The sequence below is a fragment of the Trichosurus vulpecula genome, chromosome 1, assembly GCF_011100635.1.
Source record: "Trichosurus vulpecula isolate mTriVul1 chromosome 1, mTriVul1.pri, whole genome shotgun sequence".
NCBI classification, from domain to species: Eukaryota; Metazoa; Chordata; class Mammalia; order Diprotodontia; family Phalangeridae; genus Trichosurus; species Trichosurus vulpecula.
In genome coordinates this window covers 498,038,467-498,057,450 of record NC_050573.1, presented here as the reverse complement: position 1 = coordinate 498,057,450, position 18,984 = coordinate 498,038,467, and the positions used below count along the sequence as shown (strand labels likewise).

At 40.4% G+C, this 18,984-nt stretch overlaps 1 protein-coding gene across 1 annotated transcript in view; it reads left to right on the top strand.

Moving 5' to 3' along the window:
- The window catches only part of ACER2 (alkaline ceramidase 2), a 38,883-nt gene continuing 19,899 nt past the window's right edge, over positions 1 to 18,984 (top strand). The window contains exons 1-3 of the mRNA XM_036739453.1: positions 1 to 282; positions 5,829 to 5,943; positions 7,174 to 7,315. Of these exons, the coding sequence (XP_036595348.1) occupies positions 175 to 282; positions 5,829 to 5,943; positions 7,174 to 7,315 (365 nt within the window). The 5' untranslated portion in view covers positions 1 to 174. The remainder of the gene's footprint in view (positions 283 to 5,828; positions 5,944 to 7,173; positions 7,316 to 18,984) is intronic.

Sequence of the window (18,984 nt, the reverse complement as noted above, 5' to 3'; positions counted from 1 at the left end):
AAGGCACAGCTGCTGGCTTCGATCGTGGACGCGGTTTGCTACCAGCTGCGGAGCCCAGCTTTGGCTCTGGAGCAGTCAGCTGCTCAGCCGAATGATACACGGAAGAGGGGAGAGGAAACATCTCCGCCCCGGCCTCCAGCGCTCACAGCGCAGCCAGAACCGGCAGCCCAGACCATGAGCGTTCAGCATTTCTGGGATCAGCTGCGGGCGGGCAGCTCGGAAGTGGACTGGTGCGAGGATAACTATACCATCGTGCCGGCCATCGCCGAGTTCTACAACACGGTGCGGGGAGTCGGAGGGGGTGTGCGTGCGGGTGGGTGCGTGCGTGCGTGTGTGTGCTTGGAGGGGGTGGTGCGCGGTGTGCCTGGGCACGCGCGTCCGCGAATGCACGCGCGTGTCAGTCCCTAAGTAGGCTTATCCGTGACGTTCCCTCCTACCTTTCGTGACATCTGGTCTTATCCTTCTCTGCAACCTCTTTCTGCGGTTTTCTGCTAGTGACCCAGATGCCCTGGGCTGCCCAGCCCTGCGTCACTGAGGAGTTGGCTTACAAGTTCACGGGTAGATTGACCTGACGCTTAGACCCACTGGGCGACGGTAATGAAACTGAAAAGTTTCAGTAGCCGGCCCCTATGCCCCTTTTAATACATGAAAAGACTCCCAGTGACGCAATCCCATCCCACTGGGTGACTTTTATTATAAACGTCTGCCTCTTTGGAGCCCTGGGAAAGGAGGAAATGGGGAATTCCGAGAGCACTGAACTGAACACTCCATTGCCATGGAGTGGGGCAGTTACTGGTCAACAAGTCAGCATTTATCAAGTACCTCCTATGTGCCGGTCACTGTGCTAAACGCTGGGGACACGAAGAAAGGCAAAACGAAGGCAGGAAGAGAGAGAAAGTTGCAGTGGGGATGAGATTTTGAGCTGAGCGTATTGCTTGAGATTCAGGCACTGAGTATGATTTCCACAGCATAGTTAATCTCTTGTTTATCTTTCGTCTATTCTAACACTGAATACAGGAATTCCAGTGGAGTTTTAAAGCTTGTGTGCTTGACTTGGTGTTGGTTATGGGTTTCATAGAGTACTAGAATAGGAGAGTTAGAAAGGGACTGTTACACACAAGGCACAGAGGCAGACACAACTATTGAGGGGTAGATCTGGTACTTAAAACCCAGTACTTTTGATTCCAGAATCTATGTTCAAAGCCCTAACATCTTGCACAAACACACAGACCCTTTCTTTGTGACACTGTCTAAGGAAAACACTATACAAGCTTCACAATGAACTCTATTTCAGTGTAATTCGATGGCATCAATTTAGTTATTCTAGGAGGATGTTGGTATAACTATGGGTAAGCAGTGGGAAGTTGTATTGAGGGTGAGTTTGCAGGAATGACAGCAGAATCTGATTCATCAGTAAGAATAAAGCATACTTCTTCATTAATTTCTCCTTTTTGTCTTATAGGGATAACAACACCCACTTTTCACAAGGGGGTAGTATAAAGATAAATATTCTTTGAACTTTGAAAGATAAGAAAGTCACCTACATACAAAGTAATACCACAGCACACTAAAAGACCAGTCAACTACATATAAAATACATACCATGGCACAATACCATCCGAGGCCTACTAGGCAGTGAAGCAGAAAGTAGAATAATTTACCCCCAGGGAATCTGGGGCTGCTGGTGGACAATTAGTATAAAGGCTTAGCCAAAGGTATCCAATTTGTGTATTTCAAGTTTTCCACAGTTGTGTTTTTCTCTTTTTCTGAGAAATATTTGAGGTAGTTTGGTAGTGGTATTGTTTTGGTCTTTCCCTTTTTAAGCTAATCTCATTGGAGATGGATGAAATTAGTGAAAATCTGAAAGAATATATTTTAGAAAGGCTAACAATGTTTTTCTAACTCAAGTTTTTTTTGTGGGTGTAAGTCTTATTCTTCGGCATATTTATCATTTTCAACATTTGCTGTGCTGCACAAAGGAGAATATGAAGGTCAGTCCTTAGGTCTGGTGTAGGATCAGTTAACATTTGTGGAGGGGAAGAGGCTTTCTATCACCTTAGAAAAGATGGCATTTGACTGATGAACAGAGAGGGCCAGCTGTGGCACTCATTTATTTAACAAGCTTTTATCTACCTACCTGCTTACCTATTTGACAAGTTTTTATTAACTCTCCTCTGTGTCCAACTCTGTCAAAGTTCTTTAGGGAAAGCATAAGAGGCTTAAGAAATGGTTCTTGTCCTTGAGAGGCAATAAAAGTTTGTTGAATTTGAATTTGGGGAGACAAAATTGAGGCACATGTTATAACCAGAGAATTCCAAAACAATGTGTTAACCAAGTGCTCTGTAGTATAGAACAGATTGTACTTAAGGAATTCAGAGTAAAGAAAAGATTTTAGGGTGGGGTTAGTTTGGCAGCCCAGAAGGAGGTTGATAATGGGAGAGTACATTATCCAGTCAAGTCAACAAACATTTATAAGTTATTATTTGCTGGGCTCTGTGCTAAGTGCTGGGAATACAAACATAAGCAGAAAAAAGACAGTCTTTTCCCTCAGGGAGCTTATTTCTAATGGAGGAAGATAACATTTGAAGCCGAAAATTGTATAGAACCTAGAGGGGAATGAAGAAGTAACTGGCCTGGATCAGTTGGTGGCATTGTTCAGTTGTGTCCAACTCTTCATGACACCATTTGGGGTTTCTTGGCAAAGATGCTGGAGTGGTTTCCTTTCTCCAGCTCATCTTACAGATGAGGAGGCTGAGGCAGAGTTAAGTGACTTGCCCAGGGTCATACAGCTAGTGACTGAGGCTGGATTTGAACTCTACTGCACCATCCAGCTGCCCCTAGCTAGCCTGGGTACTTTCCTTAAAATGGAGGTTTCAGAGAGGAACTGACCTATCAGAGGATTCCTCAAGGATGGAATGTGTTTCCAGTGTGAGAAGGCTGCTGGGGCAGAATGAACTCCAGAGTGAGGAAGCCACTGGGGCAGAGTGAGCCACCTGGTTGAGAAGCCTGCTCTGCAACTGCCCCACCTCATATTATGCAAGTGATGTAGGATTTCCTGGGCGACTCCTTTTACTCTTATAATTTATTTAGTTAAGTTCTAGGGAGTTTCTTGAGGCCCAAACTGATCAAGTGCCCAAGATTCAATACATAGCTAGTGTCTGAGGCAGGATTTTAACCCAAGTCTTTCTGACACCCCACCAAGTACCATATCTTCTATACTAGCTGCCTCTCACAGCAAAGGTGATGGGTGTGTGTGTGAGTAAAGGGTGTAGGTGTAGGAGTGTCCCTGGTGTGTAGGTGTGGGAGTATCTCTAGCAGCTCAAGAGATAAGGAAGATATGTAACTACATAGGCTAGTGATGTCAGGTTCACAGGTCCTGGGATTTGGATTTTGTTGGAGAAAAAATATTAATACTAACTAATATTGTACTTTGAGTGTAGGCACTGGTCTGCCAGACACAGTTTTATTTAAGCATAGTCCCCATGCTTTCTGACATGATTCTTTGCTCCACGAAGATTTCAGATAACATTTGTAGGTCTTTTGAACCAGGAATAACATCTTAAAATATACTAGAATTGAGCAACCACATCTCTTTTCCCTTCTTCTGGGACCACTTTCCTAGAGGAATCAATGGCATTCCTCCCACAGATTTATATTAAGTCCAGGGCCTGGCACATAGCAGGCCCTTGATGTTTATTGTTTGATTGCTATTGAGAATACCTATTGAAAAGATGGAGATTTGAGTGCCCCCTTTGGGGTAGACCCTAATCTAATCTCTTCATGGAACAGAGGGAGGAGATTGCCCTTAGGTGGGTCTGTGTCCCGACTACATACTAGGAAGAGGAAAAGCCATGTTCTTATCCAGATTGGAGGTGGTGGTGTTGTTTGGGGTTGTCTTTGCAAAGATCCTGGAGTGGTTTGCCATTTCCTTCTCCAGCTCATTTAACAGCTGAGGAATTGAAGCAAACAATTAAGTGACTTGCCCAGGTACACAGCTAATAAGTGTCTGAGGCCAGATTTGTACTCAGGAAAATGAGTCTGACTCCAGGCTTAGTGCTCTATCTACTGCATTATCTGGCTGCCAGACTAGAGCTGCTTTCTGTTAAATTATCAACCTCATAGTTATTTTGGTCAGTTCATCTAAAAGTGTCCTTTACTCTTTTGTTCTGACCTATCCCATTCACCTTTCCAAGGGACTTCTCCCAGGAATCTGAAAAGGATTTAGAGAAAAGCATTATTTTTTAGTATTTCTAGAGGAACTAAACAGGACATTTCTATATGCTTTCACCATATGGAAGAGATCTTATCTTCGTCATCGAACCCTGCCATAGTGCAGATTGGGAAACTAAGGTGCATGATGTTTAAGTCACTTGCCCAAGGTCACAAGGATACTAAGTAGCAGAGTTTTGGCTTTTCCCCATACCTACAGACTACATGTACCCCAAAGACCACTTTTAAATGTGCAAGCCACTCACTGGTCATGATGGGAACACCTGAGCTTGTGTATGAATGGATCCATGCAAATCCATCTCTACCACTGGAAAAAATAGTTCAAAATTTCATCCATGCCCTATATTCGTGGATCATTAATTATTTCTCAGATAATTGAAAACCTGTAGTTACATAAAACCAACAACAAATCTGTCCACCTGGGGTGGAGCCATAGTGTGGCTTCCTGCTGCCCATTAGCTCCATAGCCCAGGAAAGTCCTTTGAAAAATGTCTGCTTTGATCTTTCCGCCTTATCTATGTGAGAGTTCACAGTGTTTTTCATGGGTTTATTTTTTAAAAGAGCAAAGGTTCTTTTTGAATTTTTGATGTTTAGAGAAATGATTACATTTAAAAATTTTGTTGCTTTCTCGTGTAGCTCTGTTTAAAAATCTCATTCTTAGAAAGCAATCAAGTTGATTCTCTGACAGAGTCCCACAAATACATTATAACCGAGACTTACTACTTTTCAACTTTAGTGACCCAAACAATTTGCATGGAAAAATTTCCGTTCAGTAGCAGACATACTTATTAGATCTGTGTCTTCACTGTTATTATACTTTCTGGCTTTCCTGAATTTCTCTCATAGTTTCTTCCTCTTTTTGTTTTCAAGATTGACTCTTAATTTTGTCTTTTCCTTTTTGTATACAAATGTGTTTAAAAGAAACAATAGAGTCCAATAGTAGATCTTGTCGGTAGAGCTTCCAGGCAGGAACAGTCATGTAATTTCCTGTATTATTTTAGAGTATGTATAAATGTTATTTTAATGTTTTTCAAAATTGATTTCTCAAATATCCTTCTCTGAGGGGAATAATAAAAGGAAGGGAACGAGCATTTATTAAGTATATACTATGTGACAGGCTCTGTGCTAAGTGCTTTATTAATATTATCTCATTATCTCAATATTAATATTAATTCTTTTGACGCTGAGCCCAGGACTTTGTATAGTTAAATCGTTTAGTTATGTCCAACTTTTCGTGACCCCATTTTTAATGGGGTTTTCTTGGCAAAGATACTAGAATGGTCTGCCATTTCCTTCTCCAGGGTCCCCATTTTACAGTTGGGAAAACTGAGGCAAACAGATGTTAAGTGACTTACCCAGGGTCATAGAGCTACTAAATGTCTATGGCTGGATTTGAACTTGGGTTCTCCTATTTCCAGGCCCAGCACTCTTATCTACTTTGACACCTAGCTACCCCAACTACCAGGCAGATACATACAGATATGAAAAGGGAAGGATGGGGTGTAAGACCCTTCCACAATATATTTCAAAATGCATTTTAAACACATTGTTTTCTTCTCTTTTATTTAATATGCATCTTTTAATTTTATTTTTTCCAGATCAGCAATGTCTTATTTTTTATTTTGCCGCCCATCTGCATGTGCTTATTCCGTCAATATGCAGCATGCTTCAACAGTGGCATATATTTAATATGGACACTACTCGTTGTTGTTGGTAAGTTAATTAGTTTGTGATTAGCCTTTCATGCATGACCTGAAAGGGAGGATGTTGAATTCTGCATACTTCCTGACCTTCTTTGGACATAATGTTTTGTAAATTCAAACAGCTCTGATGTCCAGAAAACCTTTTTGTTCACTTGCTTGACATATGTTCAAACAAAAGTTACAGAAACAACTGAGGCTGTCTGGAACTCTCAGGTTTACATAACTCCCCTCCAGAGTTCCGTTACTTAAGGTTACTGTTACTTGTTGGTGGTAATTTTCTGGGAAATTCTGAGAACAGAGTTGTGAGAAACATTTTTTATACTGTTTCTAGTGGGCTTTTTTCCAGTGCTGTTGCTAGTGAACTTTAAAAATAATTGTATAACTTTGATCTTTCTGTGTCCTGTGAACCATTGGTATAATAGTTTCTCTTGGCTTACAGTCCTTCATTGGACAAAAGTTCTGGATAATGGGGAGAATGTTGATGCTTATCGCCTCTGCGTGTCTATGAAGGCCCTGGTATATTTAGGATATGATAGATTGTGATTAACCAAGAGCTAAGTAATGCACTGATATTTACGTATTTAAAACATACATGAAATGTATTTATAAATTTATATGCATTTTAAAATACATCTATAAATGTATTTATAAACAATGGCCGATATTTGTGGGTTTGTTTGTTTTTTATATCTCCAGTTTCCATCCTGATATGCCCTCTGTGAATTAGGTATCAGCATTATCCTTGAAACATTGGCATTGAATAATTTTTTAAAATTTAATTTTTTTCAGTTAACAAATCTGTTCTCTCTCTCTCTCTCCCTCTTTCCCTCTCTCCCCCCCTTACTCCCTCTTTCTTCCTCCCTTTCTCCCTCTTTCGTTCTTTCTTTCCTTCCTTCCTTCTTTCCTTCCTCCCTTTCTCCCTCTTTCGTTCTTTCTTTCCTTCCTTCCTTCTTTCCTTCCTTCCTTCCTTCTTTCCTTCCTTCCTTCTTTCCTTCCTCCATTCTTTCCTTCCTTCCTTCCTTCCTTCCTTCCTTCCTTCCTTCCTTCCTTCCTTTCTTTCTTTCTCCCTTTCTTTCTCCCTTCCTTCCCCAAATGCACCTCCCCTGGAAAAAAATAAAGAAAAGCAAAACCTTTGTAACAAACACGTAGAGTCAAGCAAAATGAATTCTGGCTTTGAACATTGCATTGAATTATTATATTTTTTCTTCTAACCCTCTCTTTGGTTTGTAATTGATTCTAGGAATTGGATCAGTTTACTTCCATGCAACACTGAGTTTCCTGGGTCAGATGCTTGATGAACTTGCTATTCTATGGGTATTGATGTGCGCACTGGCCATGTGGTTCCCCAGAAGGTACTTACCAAAGGTCTTCAGAAATGACAGGTAATAAATATGTTCTCTTCTAAACATGGTGCCAGTCATGGCCAAAGGAATATTTAGTGAGAAATAAGGCACTGAAACCCCACCTCTACTGAGCAAATATTAATAAGTATTCAGTTAATATGATAAATACAGTACCTGCCCATTTATAAAGATTGATAGAGAAGCCATCCCTACAACCTATGGATGGCAACACTCTGATGAAAGGGGAAGTATCAAACAATAAGAAAAAGAAACCAGGTGTCTTCCTCACTGGTGGATTGTGATGGAGATCCAGGAGTTAGTCAATAAGCATTTATTGTAGTTGTCGTTGTTCAGTCATGTCTGATTCTTTGTGATCGTAGCACACCAGGCCCTTCTATCCTCATTGTTCTCATGACACTATCTATCCATCTCATCCTCTGCTGTCCCGTTTTCCCTTTACCTTCAATCTTTCCCAACATCAGGGAGTCCTGTCTTTCAATGAGTCCTGTCTTCTCTTATGTGGCCAAAGTATTTAAGCTTCAGCTTCAGTATTTGTCCTTCCAATAAATAGTCTGAATTAATTTCTTTAAGTATTGACTTGCTGTCCAAGGGACTTTCAAAAATCTTCTCCAGCACCCTAGTTAAAAAGTATCCATTCTATGGTGCTCATCTTTCCTTAGAGTCCAACTCTTACAGCTGTACTTTGCTACTGGAAAAATGATAGCTTTGACTATATGGACCACCGTCAGCAAGGTGATGTCTCTGCTTTTTAGTATGCTGTCCAGATTTGTGATAGCTTTCCTTCCAAGAAGCAAGCATCTTTTAATTTCATGGCTGCAGTTGACATCTGTAGTGATCTCTGATCCCAAGAATTTAAAATTTGATGCCGCTCCCGTTTCTTCTCCTTCTATTTGCCAGGAAGTGATAGGACCAGTTGCCACCATCTTAGTATTTTTTATGGTAAGCTTCAAGCCATGGCTTGCTTCCACACTCTTCTCTTTCACCTTCTTCAAGAGGCTTCTTAATTCTTCTTCACTTTCTGCCATCCTAGTGGTATCATCTGCATATCTGAGGTTGTTTATTTCTCCTGGCAACCTTAATTCTGGCTTTTGATTCATCCAGCCTGGCATTTCACATGATTTACTCTGTATATAAGTTAAATAAATAAGGTGAAATATACAACCTTGTTGTAATCTTTTTCTAATTTTAAACCAGTCAGTTGTTCCATGTTCGGTTCTAACTGTTGCCTCTTGGCAGGCATACAGATTCCTCAGGAGACAAGTAAGATGATCTGGTACTCCCATCTCTTTGAGGACTTGCCATATTTTGTTGTGTTTCACACAGTCAAAAGCTCTAGTGGGGTCAATGAAGCAGAAATAGATGTTTTCCTAGAACTTCCTTGCTTTCTTCATAATCTAGTAGATGTTGGCAATTTGGTCTCTAGTTCCTTTGCCTCTTTGAAAATTAGACTGCTCTTCTAGTAATTCTAGGTTCATATATTGCTGAAGCCTAACTTGCAGAATCTTGCTAGCATGTGAAATGAGCACAATTCTTTGGTAATTTGAGCATTCTTTGGCATTGTCCATCTTTAGGATTGGCATAAAAACTGATCTTTTCCAATCCAATGGCCACTGTTGAGTTTTCCAAATTTGCTAGCATATTGAGTGCAGTACTTTAATAGCATCATCTTTTAGGATTTTAACTAGCTCAGCTGGAATCGCCTGCACTAGCTTTATTGTTAGCAATGTCTCTTAAGACTCTGGACTTCATTCTCCAGGATGTCTTGGCTCTAGATCAGTAACCACACCACAGTAGTTATTGGTGATATTAAGATCTTTCTTGTATGCTTCTTTTGTACATTCTTGCCACCTCTTCTTTTTTAAAAAAAAATGTATTTAGTATTTTATTTTCCCCCAGTTATATGTAAAAGCAATTTTTAACATTCATTTTTAAAACTTTGATTTCCCATCAAGGGGATGCCCATCAATTGGGAAATGGCTAAACCAGTTGTGGTATATGAATGTAATGGAATACTATTGAAATGGGGAGGACACAGACTTCATAATAACCTGGAAAGAAATATATGATCTGATGCTGAGTGAGGGGAGCAGAACCAGGAGATCATTATACATGATTACAGATACACAGGATCTCCCATGACTAACTTTGATAGACTTGGCTCTTCTCAGCAATGCAAGGTTCAAAGACAACTCCAAAAGACTCATGATGGAAAAAGCGATTCACATGCAGAGAAATTACGGAGTCTGAATGCAGATTGAAGCAAACTATTTGTTCTCTTTTTTGTTTGTTTGTTTTTGTTTCTGCTTTGTTTCTTCTTTCTTGTGGTTCATTCCATTCGTTATAGCTTTTTACAACTTGACTATTGTGAAAATTTGTTTAGCGTGAAGGTATATGTAGGACCTATATCGGATTGACTGTCTTGGGTAGGGAGGGGGAAAAAATTTGAAACTCAAAAACTTGAGGAACTGAATGTTGTAAACTAAAACTAAAAATAAATTAATTAACAAAAAAAGAAAGAAAAAACACCTAAGATCATGAAAAGTTAAAAAAAAACCAAACTTTAATTTCCAAATTCTCTCCCTTCTTCACTCCCCACCCCTTCATTAAGAAGGCAAGCTATTCAATATAGGTTATACATGTGTAGCCATGCAAAACATTTCCATAATAGTCCTGTTCGGAAAGAAAACATAGACCAAAAATAAATCCTCAAGAAAAACAAAATGTAAAAAAAGTATGCTTCAATTTGTATTCAAACACCATCAGTTCTTTCTCTGGAGATGGAGAGCATTTTTCATCCTAAGTCCTTCGGAGTTGTTTTGGATCATTGTATTGCTGAGGAGAGCTGAATCATTCACAGTTGATCATCTTATGGTATTGCTGTTACTTTGTAAGCCTTTATTAATTGCCTACTGTTTGCCAGGTATTGTGCTAAGTGCTGGGGATAGAAAGAAGGGCAAAAAAGATGATCTCTGATCTCAAGGAGTCTAATGGAAGAACTGTGGTTCAGAAATAGAACTGAAGGTTTACTTGCACCCAGTTCAATCATAGGTGCATCTCTCAGATATTTTTCTACCTTTTTTCCCTACTCAGGGTTTTCTCTGGGAATATCAGAATTCAGTTTGTGTCTAGGTCTCCAAAATGAAAGGAAAAGAAGGGCCTTTAGTTTCAGGGCCAACAAAATACCACATACAGGTCTTTAATTTAACCTAAGAGATAACATAAAGGCTTTTTACCCAAGCCTATACATGATTAATACAATTCTCTTTCCATTTCTTGTGAGCCTTCACCCTCCCCCCAGGGTCCTATATGGTCCTTTGGAATTATAGAAACACCCTAGGGTTGAGGCCTCTAAACCTGGCTACCTTTTTTTTTTTTTTTAAAGACTGGATCTCTCTATCTTGCCCAGTTTGGATGTTGGGGGTAGGGAGCACTCCCAGGCCTGATCCCATTCTGATTGTCAGGGGAACTTTGGCTTACATGTTTCCAACTTGGATCTGTTTGCTCCTCCTTAGGCAATCTAGTAACCCTTCTCCTGGAGGCCTATTATACTAATGCCAAACTTAGTTTGGATACCAAATTGTGTTAGCTCACTGCTGCTCAGATCAGAATCCAGAAACTCAGTCCTCCTGGATCCCCTAAAACCTTCTAAAGGGCCAGTCCAAGGCTACAGCTCTGGACTTTGTTAGCAACCGATTGTTATCTGAGTAAGGAATATCTCAACTTCTTCTAGGTGGGGTTGGTTAATTCAGTCATGCCTAGAAGTGTGTTTGAGTTATTCATATTAAAAGAATTTCACAGCTCCTTAAGAAGATACCAGCAGTACCCAAACCAAGCCCTCTAAATTGAAACACCAGGCCTTTTGTACATTTTATAGGGAATTTTGTACTTTTACTTGTCTGGACATTATCAATCAATGGAACATTTATTAAGCTCCTATTGTACCCTGTATACTCATGGTTCCTGGTGACACAGATCACATAGTTGTCCAATTATGTCCTTACTTATGTTGGAAACTGATGAATACTTCTAGAATAAATAGATAAAGCTTCCTAAAACAATTAGTTATTTTTAATAGACCAAATATTTGAATGTCAGGTTTGTTTGTTTTTGGCTTTTTTTTTTGGAAGGGGGAAGGCAGGGCAATTAGGGTTAAGTGACTTGCCCAAGGTCACACAGCTAGTTGGTGTGTCAGGTGCCTGAGGTCGGATTTGAACCCAGGTCCTCCTGACTCCAGGGCCACTGCTCTACTCACTGCGCCACCTAGCTGCCCCTGAATGTCAGTTTTTAAAAGCTACAGTGCAGCAGATGATTTTGACAGAATTGTAGAACTTGAGAGCTGGAAGGGACCCCAGCAGGCATCTAGGCCAGCCCAAGCATGAAAGGAAGCCCTACTGTGACAGGTGGTCATCCTTTCTACCCGACAGTCATCTGGCTTCTACTTGAAGATGTGCAAGAAGGCCTTATTTTGATCTCTGTAAAAAGTCCCTTCCTAGAATCATTTCCAAAAGAATTGAGAAAAGACAGCCCGACAGAGGAAGAAACATCTTCATTTGGGAAATACTATGTAGAGAAACAATGTGGGGAAGAAACATGGCCACAAGTAAATGAATTTATGATCCTGATAGTGGGTACAACAAGGGAAAAATCATGGAGGCAGCTAGGTGGTATAGTACACAGAGGGCTGGGCCTGATGTCACAAAGACTTGAGTTCAGATCGTACCTCAGACTAGCTGTCTGACCTGGACGAGGCACTTAACGTCTGTCTGCCTCAGTTTCCTCAACTGTAAAATGGAGATAATAGCACCTACCTCCTAAGGTTGTTGTGAGGATCCAATGTGATAATATTTATTAAAAGGGCTTATCACAGTGCCTGGCACATAGTAGGTACTTCATAAATGCTCGTTCCCTTCACTTCCCACCTATTCAGAGGAAGCAGCAGATACAATTCTGCCTTAGGATTCCATATGTTGTTCTTGGTGCTCTAAAAATTAATAGGTGCGGGGGGCGGTGTTGTGTGTGGAGAAGTAATTTTTTTTTTAATTAACTAGTCAGACAGACAGTCATTTTCACTCTGAGAAGCAAGATTTCATTTCAGTTTTCTGGTCCCTGTTGTAATTTTATGGGTAGCAGTAATCTTTCAGCATCCCGTTTGTGAAAAGGGGACATTTAATTGCAGGATTTAGGTGGAGGGGAGGGGTCTGAGCCAGTAGGGATAGAGACTAGATCTGTGATTTCAGCGATACAAGGCCCCCACCCCTCAGATGAAGGAATAATGGTTATGGTCAGTTGGTTATTGTCCTCCGTCCTCGAAGAGGACCAGAATGACATCACTATACTAGAGTCAAGTTTCAGTGTGTCCCACTGGGGCTGATCAGACCAGTACAACCTTTACCACAGGTCAGGCACAAATAGTCCATGTGAAAATCTGGGGCGGATTCTCTAAATTTGTGCATCTCCTGTTTCTTTTGAGTTACTTCAATGCTCCTTTGCTAGCAGTGTACGGCACCTTCTCTGATGTGGGCACACCATGCTGAGCAGTCCTGTGCCAGTGTCTCCCATGTCACACAAGTCCAGAGTTCTTAGGAGAGACCTTGAGAGTATCCTTGTATTGCTTCTTCCGACCACCATGTGAACTAATAATAATAATAATAATAAACAACAACAATACTCCTATTACTAGTACTACTAGTCAGTTGTGCCTAACTGTTCATGACCCTATAGATTGTAGCACACGTTGCTGTCCATGGGTTTTTGGTTTTTTGTTTTTTTTTGGCAAAGATACTGGAGTGGTTTGCAGTTTCCTTCTCCAGTGGATTAAGGCAAATAGAGGTTAAGTGACTTGCCCAGGGTCACACAGCTAGTGAGTATCTGAGGCCGGATTTAAACTTTGGTCGTCTTGACTCGAGGCGTGATACTTTATCCATTGAGCCACCTAGTTGCTGCTGCTGCTACTGCTAGTCTTACCACTACTACTGACGGTGATGATAATAATGATAACTAAACTTTATGATCTGCAAAGTACTACTTTCCAAATATTCTCATTTTATCTTCAGCCCTGAGAAGGAGAGTGCTTCTACTACCCCCGTTTTACTGATGAGGAAACTGAGGCAGGTATGGGTTAAGTGGCTTGCCCAGGGTCACACAGCTAGCTCAGTATCTGAGACAGAATCTGAAAGTTGGGTATCTCTTGACTCTACGCTCTTCCAGGCCATCTAGCTGCCTTCTACCAATGAAGGTTGGCACATTCCCTGCAACAAATGGTTTTGCATAGAGCACTGGGAAATTAAATGACTTGCTCAGGATCGGACAAGTAGTACATGTTAAGATATGGGATATATGAACTCAGGTTTTCCTAGATTCAAGACTGATGCTCTAACACGCTGCCTCTTTCTGAGCAGGTTGGTAGGTAGTGTAACAACAGTGCTGCTAGCAGCTGCTGTGGAGGTGAGAGACCAACAACACCAGCACACAGGAGGGCTGCTAGCAGATTCTTTGATCTGCTTTTCTAAAGAAAGCAACTTTAAAGTGTTTACAATCTCACTTTAATTAAATATACACATATCATTCACTTAGTTCAGGGGAAAAAGTCAGCACCCTGAACTTCAGAGCAAATACAAACAGAAATTACAAGAAGAAATTATATAAACAAAGCAAATAACAAACACATCAACAGACAGGCCTCTATCTGTCTCACCAAAGAATTACATAGTTACCAGAGAGAGAGGCACCAACATCTGGGTTTTCAAGGGGGGAGGGGGACTGCTTCAAGGGCTTACCCAGAGTCTCACCACCAATACTCTTTCAATTAATGTGCCCCCAAAGGCAAAACCACCAACCTCAGACATTTACATATCCTGTTCAGGGCCCTATTTAGCAAAAAGTTAGTGAAACGGGGTGGACCTGCCTCTAATCTGGCCTCCCTTTGTTGGCCCCACCTGAGGCTTATTCAATGAGCTGGGGAAAGATCTTTCACTTACAGATTGGCTTTACAGGTAGTGAGTTCACTCCCTTAAAAAAAAAATCTTGAAGGTAGATCTTATTTTTAGAATCAGTTTCCTTTTGACATTAGGAATGGTAAGGGCCAGCTTGAAACACTGTCTTTTTATTCCAAATTGTTATAATTGGATCATTTTGTAGGATTAGATTTCATATAGAGTCAGAGGAAAAAGGAATTGAAAGGAATTGGGTACAAATATTTTCAAGTCAGTAGTCTCAAATATGACTGGGATACGAGCTAGCTGTCTGTCTTGGAATTAATTATGTTATCCTTGTTCTTGGAAAAATATCTGGATCTTCTCTGTTCCAGAGGATGGGGGGGGAGGGGATGAGAAATGAAGATCTTGAGATATTCTTAGATTAATCATGTGACATTTGTCAGTCTGGCTCTCATTGATTGGCCAACAATAGGTCCTAGGCCCAGCCCTACTTGGTCATTGATTGGGCCCTGATTGGCTCAGAATGAATGTAAATAGCAATTGTTTGTGTTTTGGCCAGAAACCCTGAGGGTCTTCCCCTCCCAGATTTTTTAAAAAAAGATACCATTCTCTGCCTCATTTCTTTACCTAGCATTAATCACTAAATTGTCGCTGCCCCAGTCAAACTGAGACCTGTTTAAGACCTTAGCTCGAAAGGGCCAAAGTCTCTCACTGCAGTCATCCTGATTGATATCTGGCCGCTGGGCCCAGATGGCTTTGGAGGAGGAAGTGAGGCTGGTGACTTTGCACAGCCCTCCCTCATTTAAATCCAATTCACTTGCATGTCATGGCATCATCACTTCTCTGATGTCATGGTTCCCTTCGAGAATGAAGGACAAATAGTAACAGCAATGTGACATTTCTTTATTTTCCGCATATTGTGAAAGAATGACTTTACAAGGCTGATGTCTCAGTTGGCTGAACGTTCTGCCCCACAGAGGATGCTTCCACAGTCTTTAGAGCCCAATCCCAATGGGATTTTATGGCATAAATGACTGGAGAAAGAATTCTGGAACTTTCTTTTCTTTTTTTGGAACGTTCTTTTAAGGGAGTTTTGTTTGGTTCATCATCGTTGTAACCATTAACCTTAACAAGCCTTGTGTGATTCCAACTCATGTTGAGTCAGCTTTTCCTATTGCCTAAACACTGAGACTGAAGTGTCCAGTTATTCTTTTGGGCTAGGAGATCACAGTGCCCTTTCTTAACCTGTTTCTAGATATAATCTTCTGAACCTAAAGAAGCCAAGTAATCTTGGAGGCAGACTTAGCCAGAGTTACTGCTGCTCCCAGGGGTGTCTAATTCATTACTGTGGTAGAGGTTAGACACTTTGAAACTTTCCTCAGAGAGAACGGTTAATTACGAGCTTTTCTTTGTGAAGTTACAGGCTGCCAGACAGGTCAGAGTTTCCCTGATTTCCTTCCCTCTTACCCTTCTCCCAGTTCTCACCACCATTGCCCTCTCTCCCATAATTCAACAGATTAGTAAGCATTCATTAAACATCTACTATGCGTTGGGAACTGTGCTAAGCTCTGGGAATACAAAGAAAGGCAAAAACAGGACCTACCATTGAGGAACTCACATTCTAATGGGGGAAAACAACATGCAAACAACTATATACATACAAGATATGTACAGGGAAATCAGAGTTAATTTCAGAGGGAAGACACTAGCATTAAAGGAGACCAGAAAAGCCCTCTTGAAGAGGACGGGATTTGATCTGAGACTTGAAAGAAACCAGGGAAGCCAGGAAGCAAATGGAATATATATGTTATATATCATATGCAGATGATATATATGTATATGTGCATGCATGCACATATGTGTATATTCCATTAAAAACAGTTATGTTTTCATATATACATATATAATTACATATAATATCCGTACATATATATATATATATATATATACAGATACACACACATATGTATATACACATGGTAAGATGTATAAATGTTTTTTCTGCCAGTAGAATGTAAGCTCCTTGAGGGCAGAGACTGTTTCCCTGCCTTTTTTTTAGATCTCCAGCTCACTGCAAGAGCTTAATAGCTGCTTGTTGATTCATTGAAAGAGCAAAGTCTCATGAGGTTTTTGGAGGCCTTTTTTTTTTCTTTTTTTGGAATCAGCCTTGAAATTCCTGATGAATCTCATCTTTTGTGCGAGGGTTGGAGGCCAGATCAGCAGCTTTCTCTTCCTTGTTGCTAAAAGTTTTTTTTTTTCTTTTGAGAAACAGCTTTGTATTAGTTCATATTTTGACAAGTCAGTGAACTTTCTTTTCTGTTTAATGGACTGTTTTCTGCAGTGACTTGTGCCAGAACCTTCCAGTTCTCTTGGTCAAAGGAAATCATGCATTTTTTCCTTTAGGGTTAGAGAGGGTGCCCCTTCAACTGCACATTAGAATAATGTTTTAGTGAATGACATGCCTTTCCTCTTAATAAATGGTTAACTGCTTGAAGGTAAGATTGCAAGGACTATCAGACTTGGTTACTTTTTTTTTTATTTTAATTTTTTTTTTTTTGAGGAGGGAAGGCAGGGCAATTGGGGTTAAGTGACTTGCCCAAGGTCACATTGCTAGTAAGTGCGTCAAGTGTCTGAGGTCGGATTTGAACTCAGGTCCTCCTGACTCCAGGGCTGGTGCTTTACTCACTGGGCCACCTAGCTGCCCCTCAGTTATATTTTTTAAAAAATTGATTTATTTTATTCAGAATTTAATAAAGAAAACGCTTCCATGACATAGAATAGGAAAAAAAACAAGATGGAAGGAAATTCAGTTACTTTTTATTCTGCTTTGCTTAAATACGTTCTAGAGTTTACCTGTGAGTTTATATGCTCTCCTAAAAATCAAAGTGTATCAATTTGGGGGAGGAACAGGAAGTACTACTTTTGTGTCCGTGTGTCACCCCTTAACTTTCCTCAGGGAGGCAGAAGGATAAGCTTTGGTACTGATGGTAGTAGTTTAGACATGAGGTTCTTAACCTTTTCTGTTGTTGTTCCCCAGACCCCGTGGCAGTCTGCCTATGAAACCCTTTTCAGTGCAGGATTACAAAAGAAACCAATTATATTGGGGGAAAACAGGTGTAATTTTTTTTTCTCATTAATGTTCCTGGACCCCCTCAAATCTATCCATGGACCCTTTGGGTACAAAAGCCCTGAGTTAAGAACTCCTGGTTTAGCTTGTGGTAGGGACCTCTCGAACAGTAGTGACCTTGTCACCTCCAAGCTCACTTTATCCCTATCTACTAAGAGTTTTCAAAAGTACCAGATAGAAAAAGCAAATGAACTTAATTGAGGAATATGCAAAATTTCAGTAAAGCCATGTAGTTCTAAAATAAATTCCTCATGTAAAGGGCTCTGGGTGGGGCACATTATAAATTTATAGACTCATTTTAGAGTTTATAATGTATGGAAATTTCTTACTAGTTCATCTTAGCCTATATTAGTAGAATGCTTATCAGATTTTCAGATGGCAAAATCTGGGAGGGATAGCTAAGAAATTACATTAAGTGTTTGGATCCAAAAAGGTCCTAAGAACCTGGAACAAAGGGGGTAAATAAAATAATATGAAGCTTAATGGTGATTTAAAAAAAATCAGCTTTGCAAATATAAGATGGGCAAGGTATAGCTCAATTGCAGCTCATGTGGGGAAAGGTCTGGAAGTTTTGGACAGCAGAAAGTTAATACAAGTACAGGGTGATATGGCAGTAAAAGGCCAATTAAATAATGTAACCTTTTGTTGTTCAGTCATTTCAGTCATGTCCAACTCTTTGTGACACCATTTGGGGTTTTCTTGGCAAAGACACTGGAGTGGTTTGCCATTTCCTTTCCAGCTCTTTTTACAGAGGAGGAAACTGAGGCAAACAGGGTTAAGTGACTTGCCCAGGGTCACACAGTGTCTACGGTCATATTTGAACTCACAAAGATGAGTCTTCCTGACTCCAGCACCGACACTTTGTCCACTGTGCTATCTAGCTGCCAAACAAATTACTTTGCTCAAAAATCCCAAAGTGGAGATCTGGAAGCAGAAAAGCATCTTGCTTGGCAATACTCATCTCTAGCGTGTCGGAGATGAGATTTTTTTTCCTATACAAAAGAAGAAATCTGGAACGCTGTATTTGGAGCTGCCACACTATCTCCCCCAGTCTGGGATAGGTTTAGAGACTTACAGCATCTCATTCCTGACTCCATCTGGCTGTGAATGCTTTCTTTTAATGAATCTCTTTTGTACTTTTCCTCTCCCTAGTATGGACACTTGGGTTATCACATGCTTGGGTTATTCATTTGCTACCAAATAAAAGAAGTGAAATGGGTAGGAGAAACTGATCAAATCTCTTTCTCACTTAAAATTCCTCAAACTCAGGAAGCCTTCATTCTAGTTTTCGCATTGAATGAATCTAATCATTTACAGATATGTTGTAAAAAGGGATTCTTGGCCAGAAGTACCAGATAGCTTCTGTGGTCTCTTCCACCTTAGAGATTTCTTGTGTGTGTGTGTGTGTGTGTGTGTGTGTGTGTGTGTGTGTGTGTGTGTGTATGAGAGAGAGAGAGAGAGAGAGAGAGAGAGAGAGAGAGAGAGAGAGAGATTTTTTCCCTATTTAAAATTATTCTTTGTAAATATAACTGTCACAGCAATGTAAACCTCCTTAGTCCTTACAGTTGGACATTTAGTTGTGTGTCTTAGGTAAATAGGTTCAAACCACGCCCCACCCCCCCACC